Source organism: Solanum verrucosum, unplaced genomic scaffold (assembly GCF_900185275.1).
Source record: "Solanum verrucosum unplaced genomic scaffold, falcon-dt-bn FXZP01000261.1, whole genome shotgun sequence".
NCBI lineage: Eukaryota > Viridiplantae > Streptophyta > Magnoliopsida > Solanales > Solanaceae > Solanum > Solanum verrucosum.
The window spans coordinates 9,490,018-9,499,617 of NW_026019969.1; the positions used below are offsets into that span (position 1 = coordinate 9,490,018).

At 33.2% G+C, this 9,600-nt stretch overlaps 1 protein-coding gene across 2 annotated transcripts; it reads right to left on the reverse strand.

Moving 5' to 3' along the window:
- Positions 1 to 3,998: 3,998 nt before the first annotated feature.
- Positions 3,999 to 9,138, reverse strand: LOC125816356 (uncharacterized protein At1g10890). Of its 2 annotated transcripts, XM_049495952.1 has the most exons (5): positions 8,882 to 9,138; positions 8,396 to 8,588; positions 7,081 to 7,293; positions 4,973 to 5,228; positions 3,999 to 4,524 (listed from the first exon to the last, which is right to left on the reverse strand). In XM_049495952.1, exons 2-5 carry the CDS (start codon positions 8,545 to 8,547, stop codon positions 4,258 to 4,260), a joined length of 888 nt encoding a protein of 295 aa, XP_049351909.1. In that variant the 5' UTR covers positions 8,548 to 8,588; positions 8,882 to 9,138; the 3' UTR covers positions 3,999 to 4,257. The 2 variants fall into 2 exon arrangements, 1 of the variants encoding a protein (XP_049351909.1); XR_007442225.1 differs by lacking the exons at positions 3,999 to 4,524; positions 8,396 to 8,588; positions 8,882 to 9,138 and having other exon boundaries at positions 5,008 to 5,228; positions 5,440 to 7,697.
- Positions 9,139 to 9,600: the final 462 nt, after the last annotated feature.

The window sequence follows — 9,600 nt, forward strand, 5'->3', positions numbered from 1 at the left end:
CATCAAATTTAAATAATGAATCCACCAATGTGATTATACTGCGATATGAGAGAATGCTGGTTTCAGAATTACTATTCCTACAGACTTTGAAATTACTATATAATAAAATATATAGAAATGATGGGTGCAAGTTTTCACCAATGTTTTGTTGTAAACAATAATTTATTTTCGGTAGCTTAATCTCCTGACTCCATATAACTGTTCTATGAATATGTGCATGAGTCATGACATTGTCATCTTCTGAAATGTAGGCAGGTTCTTCGCAGATATTTTTTCCGTCCCAATTTATATAAAATAGTTTGATCCGATTTCAAGCTTAAAAAGAAATAGTTTGTATTTTAAAATAAATCAAAGATAATTTATTATAAATCGTCTTAATAAGTGTAAAATAAAAGGTTTTAAATTAAAATAAATTATTTCTGAAAAAACATCTCTTTTTTTAGGATTGATTTAAAGAGAAAAATGTATATCACATAAATTGAGACTCATAAAATGAATATATAAAGAGCATTAGCTCATATTCTTTTCCCAAAAATTTTGTAGACCGAATCATTTATTTCTTTTTTCCTTGGATTGATAACGGTAAATATATATATATATATATATAAACTCATATACATAATAACACCAAATATTAATTGGTAGTTTCCATAATTAAGTTCTTAGTAAGTCAAAATTAAAGTAAGTCGTAGTGATATTTTAGACTGGAACAGATTTTGTTTCAACTCCCTAGATTCAATATAAATCCAGTCAAACCTCTCTAACAATATTACTTGTCACGATCAATATATTTTGATTTGTAACATAAATAAAATCATGAAATATTGATTCCACATACCACGAATAATATGATTATTGTTATAACTAATAAATTATTATTATAGAGAATGAATGTCATAAATAAATCTGATTCCACGTACCACGAATAATATGATTATTGTTATAACTAATAAAATATTATTATAGAGAATGAATGTCATAAATAAATCTGATTCCACGTACCACGAATAATATGATTATTGTTATAACTAATAAAATATTACCATAGAGAACGAATGTCACAAATAAATCTGATTGTACCCCGTCATTTTTTTAATAGGGTCAAGAACTCTCATTGACCCTAAAGCTTACAATGGAAGTTTTATCTATAATACTCCCTCCGTATACACAATAAATTAAAACTAGAACAAAACCCCTTCTTTTTTTATTTACCCCTCGTTCGGAGCTCTAATTTTTTTTTCTCTCTTCGTGACTCGAACGCAAATAAATTGTTTTGTCACAATATAATGCATCTTTCCCTTCTTCCTTTTAAATTATCTTATTTTTGTTGAAATATTGTAAAATAAAAACAAAAGAGACAAAAAAAAAAACATATAGTATTTTTTTGGAGAATAGGGAAGGCTCAAAATACAATGATATTTCCTTTTCAACATGTAAAAGAAGCATAATACAATTCTTGAATTAGAAAGTGTCAATACGTAAGCAATTCCACAATAGCAAGCAATCTCCATCCTCCAATACTTTTATAATTGAAGTAAAAAAAAAAAAAAAAAGGTAAAATTTGTTTTTTTGACTCCCAAAAAAAAATGATTCGGGTTTTGTCAGCGGTACCGGAGGACCCGGGAACTCCAAAATCTAATTAGGATTGTATTAACTTACTTAAATCCCAGTCGCAACACGCGCCATTATGGGTGACCCGATTGACTTGACTTGACCCGAATCTGAATTAAATACAGGTTGTACCCACACCAACCACCTTTCGCTTAAAATTCAGAGACTAGTTAAAATTAGTGGGTCCCATTCCAAAGACGAGACAAGAAAGGTGGTGGGAAAATAGGGTAATAATGAGTTAATGATAAGAGGTGTCGCTCTCTTTTTGCCAGACCTTTTTTTTTTTTTTATTTTTATGACAGCTCACTACCCCCAAACTATACATTTAATAACATTTTCAAATATAATAACCATACCCAGTAATTTGAGCAAATTTTACCTTTATCTTTGTCGAAGTTATTTTCAATCGACACTAAAGCGACAAATCGTACTTTTTAAATCTTATTTTATGTGATATTCTTTTTTTTAGTCTATTTCAAAAAAGAATATCAGCTTACTATAATTAAAAGATAAAATTATTTCTTACCTTTAATAAAATGATTTACAATCACACGATAGTCTAATGATTATTTTAGACCATAAATTTAAAAAGTTTTTTTTACTAAACACTATATCAAATCAAATGGTGTCATGTGAAATGTGACCAAGGAAATAATACATATTGAAGCTAGCTCCATGTCTCTCCCATATAAAGTGCGACCATTTCCCCCACATACTAATATTTGTCCTAATTGTTGACCTTTATAGTTTATACCTTTATAATTAGAATTATGTTTTCAGTAAGCTAAAGTTAGCACCTCTCTCGGCTCCAAGTTCATTTTTCTATATACCAAAAAAAAAAAAGAATAAGAAAAATAGAGAATCTTCAGCTACCGCTTAGTCTTTTATTTCAAAAAATTGTTTTAAAGATATGATATTTGGACCTAACTCAGCCTCAAAAGCTAACTCATGAGGGGAGATTTGTCTAAGTCCATATAAGGAGATCAATTTCCCATCCCTCTACCGATATGGAACTTCTAATATAAAGAAGCTTTGCAGAATTATTATAAAGTTATGTGATATTAAATTTTAGCTAAAATAATTTTTCGGGAAATAGAGAAAGAGATAAAACTCTATTATCTTAAAAATCCCATCAAATTAAATTTGTACATATAGAACATTTGATTTACGTAACATGCAAACTCGCTTTGACCCGAGTGAATATTAGGGTTGGCCATTGGCGGGAGTATTCCCAACAACAGTACTATGCTTCAATCCTAAATAAACTAGGCTGGATTATTTACTTTTATGAATTTTCATCGATCACATTGCTTTACAAAAAGATATTGGTATAAATTGATAATGGATTTGGTGTTCTTCTCGAGCTGTTGTGCATGTGTGTCTTGGTTGACAAGACCCATTGTGCTCTCACTCCATTTCATAAAGGGAATTTCCATGAATAAGCTATTTTTATGTTCTAATTATAACTCTAATTTGAGCTACTTACGTTTCATTACAAAATAAAATAATGTTTCTCTTTATTTATTGTAGTAAAATAATAAAAAGTGAGAGATTAGATTGTAATCTTCCTCATTTTAGACTATAATCTTCTCATTCTTTTTCTCTCTCACTCAAAGTCGTAAATTTCATTATAAAAAAAAAAAACTTTATAAAGAAGTTTCAAATACTTGAAGTTCAAAATCAAATTATGCAAAATTGTTACTCCATATGTTTAGATTGGGTGCAGTTGCAAACGATTGAAAATATCATTTGAAATTTAATTGAAACTCGAAGAGGAAGATGAACAATAAATTTATGTATTTTGATTTTTGTATGTCGGGTGTAAAGTTATTTATATGTTCAATATATTCAAGACACATAACAACGTAATTGTATATTTTTGTATGCCAATTATATGTTTTACCGGTTGTTGATTTTATCAGATGTTATATATTTTGTAGAAATGATGCTTTTTTTTTTTTTTTTAGGTTATTCCGCTAAAACAGATAATTTCACCCCCTAACATTGTATCTCTATGTTAAAATCTCTATACATTTTAACTCGTCCAAATTCAGCTCATCAAGTTGATTTGGGCCAAGTATATTCTCTCTTGAAGCATGCAGAGAAATGAAGACAGCCTTAAACTCCAAGCCCAACTATTTTTTTGGGCAGGGTGGAACACTAGCCTATTTATCGACTCAATCCATTTCAGCCAGCGTACACCTAATCTCTACACGCACAAAACACCTCATAAATATCCACAACGAATCGTAAACTATACATTATATTCTTGCAGTCACTGTGAAATATCACTGGATATGTTTTCCTCTCATTTCATATTTTCTGTATCGTAACAACTGAACCATGTATCAAGTAAATAAGGAAAGAAAGAGAACAAACGCAGCCAATTGGTAACAACAACAATATCACAACTTGCTAGTAATGTTGGCCCTAAATTACATCAGTTGAAAACAGTGCATTGATTAGCCAACTACGACGAAGAAAATATACTCAGCAAGTACTTCAGATTACAGAAAAAATGGAGGAACATAAAGAAAGGGTATCCAACAAAACTTGGTTTTCCCAACTCTAATGAAAAACCAATTGCCTTTGGTGATCAACAAGATCATGACCGTGATAATAATAATCACAAGGCAAAGTCATTTATCATTTCAAACCCAATGCAAACGACAACTTAGGCCTGGATTTGTTCTTGCCCAACACTTTCATTTGCTTTGCACGCTCTTCCTCCTCTTGTTGTTTTTTCCTTCGCAAAGCCTCTTCTTTCTGTCTTTGGAGCTCTTCCAGTTCTCTATAACGCTGTTCTTCCTTCATTTGCTGCTCCATAGCTTCCCTTCTCTGAGCTTCTTCCACTTTTCGCCTCTTCTCTTCAAGCATTCTTTCCAACTCTTCTTTTTCTTTTCGAGCTTGTTCCTACATGAATAATAAAAATAAAAAAATGAGTCCCTTTTCACTGTCAATACGAATTTAATATCAATGAAGAATGTGGCGGCCAAGCAGGACCAGTATAAGTTCAAGAAAACTAAAACCATGATTATGCCAAAACAATTGGGTCAAACCATATGGTCACCGCCCTTCCCCAGCCCCTGCCCCCTCTTTGTAGGGTCCGGTGGTGTTTTAATCATTTCTTTTTTAATGGGATTATTAGCGGACTGTGTAACCTTATAGCAGGCTCATGATAGATGGAATGAAGAACCATCACAATAAGTGCACTAATTTCTTTTATGACAGGATGAACATTGAATATCATCTCGGAAGCACAAACATTGCAACAGAAACTATTGACTCAAGAGAGCATGAAATTTATTATCCAGGGTACAAAAACATGCTTAGTGCTAATATAAAAGAAAAAGACCAAGACATGGTAACCACATATATTTAAGCAAAAATAACTTGCCTCTTTTTGTTTTGACTCAATAAGAGCAGATTCCTTCTCTTTTTCAAGTTGAGCAGCAACTTCGTTCACAAGTTTCTTTCTACCATCTTCTAATCGCCTTCTAATTTCAAGCTTGATCTCCTCCTTGTTCAAGCTTTCATCAACTTTTCTCTTAATTGCATCTTCAACTCTTTTTGCAGTTTCTTCTTCTATTAATTTCAGTTCTGCTTCCTCTTGACGCCTGAGAGAAAAGGAGTAAAAATTAGAGACGGGATAAACATTGACACAGAGAGCAAAGACTCCTTTTATGTTCCCCAGATTCATAAATAAAGGAAGAACTAACTTGCGAAGTATTGCCCTTTTTCCTCCTTAGTATATAACTAAAGGAACAACAGACTGACCTCCATGTTGACATATGCACTAAATATACATGTTAATGCTTTATAGCATACCTCTACCTGAATTCTGTCCAAACAAATGAGAATCAAAACTGGTGAACAGTAGATAAACGAAGCACCCAATTGATCATCAAAATTAATTAGTGGAATATAGCAGTAACTCCCTCAAAATAAGCCTGTGGAGAAGAATGTCAAATAACCTGTAGCAATTTTTAAAGCTAATCACCAAAATACTAGCAACTTTACAGCAAAAGTAGAACTTTAAACAGAAAAGTTTCTACTTCTTTAATAGATGACCAAAACTGCCAACATGTCAGCTAAAATAGTCAGAAATGGTGACAAAAAGAAGCCTGAGACCAATGCTTGAGTCACAAGATACTGTTCAAGATTCAGATTAGAGCATAACAGAACTAAAGAAACTTGTTCCAAGCCAACTTGAAATGGACAAGACGTTTGAGTACATTCATCTACACTAAATAATGGCCAATCTAAATCTTGTCAAATGTTCCTTATTAACGAGTACATTCATGATTATGCCTGTCCTATTAACTTTTGTGAGGCTGGTTCTGAAAAATAACATGTTTTAGCAAATACATGTAACATCTGTCCTTGCAGTTGCCACATCTGTTGATGTAATGAAGGACAGATAAGACCATTGATGGGCAGCATGGCAGAATAACCAAACAAAGATTAAGGTTGCGTTTCTCTCTTTCTTTATCAGCCTTAAATAATTTAGCAATTGCTGAACCAATTAGAAGGCATAACTAATTACATGCAGCACTCTTGCTGTTGTTTGTTTTGCTACTTGGTGATCCAGCTGCATTCTTTGCATTATACTGTCTTATAACATGTACTATAGAAACTTGCAATCCACTTGCAACATAGACAGATTCAACTCCATCAACCCTATAGCCATTTACCTATGATTAGAAATAATAAGGCAAGAAGAAGAGTGCAATAAAACCCAGATCCATTAGGCATAGCTAGGGAGCTCAGGCAAGCAGCACTAATTTTATATCTTCATTTTTTGGGGGCATTGTCCCTGAAATTCTTTTATTCCGGGAGGAACATTACTGCCTTCATGTCAAATTAGAAGGATAAGGAGGTTAAATAAAAATGTGAAGCATACAAGTGTAACAATAGCATGCTACATTAAACAGTAGATACACATATTACACAACAACAATTCAAATCGACCACATTCTACAAATATCTACCACTCAACACTCACAGACAAGGTTTATTTTAATTTTAGAGCTGAGCTTTCATGAACAATAAACATCTTCTCATTTTCAGGCAATGGAGTAAAGCGCCAAAATTCCCACCATCCGATCCTACATCTACCTCATCATCAGGCTCTTCACAAAAATCTTTCAATTAAAGAACTGACATTCTGTTCTGTAATCTCCAAAGGTCAGTCCATTATAACTAATCAGAAAAAAACTCTCCAGTGGCCTCAGTGTAAACATTTCTAAGCAAATTTTCCATTTATCCACAATTGGTTTCAGGAAAACAGTACAGAAACTAGAGGTGTATGCTTAAAAGCTGAAAGAGTGTATAAAATAAGTCTTAATTCTATAGGTGAATACTCAAAACAACAGCATAGCTTGCTCTAAGATGAGGAAGAGATGGAAAGGAACAATACAAGACATAAATAGCTACAGAAAATGAGAAGCTTTACAAATACAGCAGTACCTTTTCTTCTCCTCTTCATCAAGTTTATTTTTTTCACTGATACCCTTTTGCTCTTTCGATCCAATACTTGAACCAGGTGATTTACCAATAGGAGACAATGAGGTACTCCTACTTCTCTGTCTCCTATGGTTCCTTGGAGAGCGACTCTTATGACGTCTGGTGGCTGGAGAACGACTTTTGCGGCGCCTAGGGGACAATGAACGACTTCGTTTTCTGTATAACAATGATTAACATTTAAGCAACAATATATATTGGCACCAGACAACATACAAATCCCCAGACATACTAACCAGTCCTCCAAATCAATTAGATACTAAAGCATGTACAGTTACCTCATGAATTGCAAAGAATAAACTCGAGCTCCGTCTTTTATCATAGGAACAGCTAATATCACAATCGAGCAACCAATGGACACTCACCGGCACCCATGACCTGCTTGCTTCCCATGAAGGGAAGCAATTACTTCTTTTAATTTCTCACCGAAGAACATAGTTTGCACCGGGTATTACATTTAGGTTTCTATTATTAACTCTACTCATTAGGATCATGCATATCGTCAGAATTGCAATCTGACCGAGGACTAAAATTTGCAGCTGAACAGCGCAAGAACCAGCTTACAAAGATTTTAACTATGGTGATCACAGGTATTGAAAACTCTTAGTAGCAGCAACAAGTCAATTCGACAAGTACATAACTTGATTTTGTAGAAATCCACTAACTCATATAATAAAAGGCTAGTGGATTTTGATGAGCAAATACCAATCTGAACAATATGAAGTCAATAGTGGCAGCAGAAGCACGAAACACATCTGCATCCCCTATCTCCCCGCTTTGAGGAAGCTAGATATCCAGTGATGGAAATTGACCAAATGAAATAAAAATTGAAGCATTTTGTCAAAAGAAAGGTTAAAGTTCTATAACTTATTTATCATTTGGCGGAACTTAGTGCTATAGAAATGCACCAGTCACTAGAAATTCCTCTTAATGTTTTTAAAATACAAGCAAAAATGATCAATCATCAACCCCACCACATCTTAGACCAATGTTGTCACTACGAAATCCTAAAATCCTTTTTGATCAACGCAGCAAGTCCATCCAATAAATGGTAGATAAAAACCAACAGTTATCAAGAATCAAACGTACACATTGCCTGAACAAACTGTAAGTGAATCAGCAAACACATGTGAGCTTTATTAGAATAATAAAACAACAAATCCTTGTACATATAAACAAACATACAAACCAAAGACATTAACATAAGGCGAAAATCCATATATGTCAAATCCATAAATCAATTTATGGCAATGGGTATCACCTGCTATAAGCATAAGGGGATCTGCTTCTATCTCTCCTGCTTCTTCGGCTATGTCTGCGCACCACAGGCGAGGGTGACCGTGAATATCTCCTCTTATATGCTGGCGACCTCGATCTAGACCTTGAAATATCCCTATCCCTACCTCTACCCATCTCTTCCTCAAATAGTTATATCTAAAAACCCACAAATTCACCTGCAATAATAAGAATCAGAACCCACCTAAACAATTCAAAGACCATGTGTAACCTTAGACCAACAACAATACAAAGAGCAAGCTTCACAAACCACACCCCCACAACAATTCCAAAAACAAGTATTAACTTTAGACCAAAACAAAATAATATTAACAAGAATCAAAACCCCATCTGCCCAAACCAAGTTCAAACACATATATACCCTTAGACCAAACAAAAAAAAACTAAAGTATCAAACCTTATCCACTAAAATAATAATCAAATTGAAGAAGATATATATACTGAAAATCACCTGTTATAACAAAGAAAGAATGGATCTTTCCCGGGGCATAACGAGAAAATAAACCCTAAAAAGTGGAAGGAAGTGAAGCAATAGAGATATATTTTGTGGGTCTCTTTTTTTCTTTTCTCTGTTTTTCAGGGCCGAATGATTGAAATACACAAATGGGAGTTTTCTTGTACAAAGCAAATACACAGAAAGAGAGATTATGAATGGAGTCGCTTGCAAAGGAAGATGAGCGATGACTATACCAAGGAAAAAAAGGTTTCACTGTTCGCGAAAAAAGTAAATAGAAAAAGAACTACCTATGAATTGAATTACTAGGGGAAAATAATGGCCAAAACCTAGCTCGTGAGGGAAAAAAGATTGCCTAAATCAGACCAATTATCCTTTTTCGTTTTTCATTAGACATAGGACTCTTCAAGATTATATGAGGCCTAATATAGATACACAATATTGGAATAGACATGGTAAATAATTTTTGACTAATATAGAATAGAAAAATATTAATTAGAAGAAAGTTATGATTATTTTACCCTTAGTTATGTTGCTCTCCTTTAAGAATTTACTCAGTTTATGTATTATCTTTACTTATATTGATCTTCGATACTACATAAGAGTGTAAAATTATCTAGAAATTACAAAGGCAAAAAATTGTTGAACTCACCAACTTGGGTCAAACTCTTGAATTGTAAGGGGAGATTATTATTACGAATCAATGGCTCAAATTG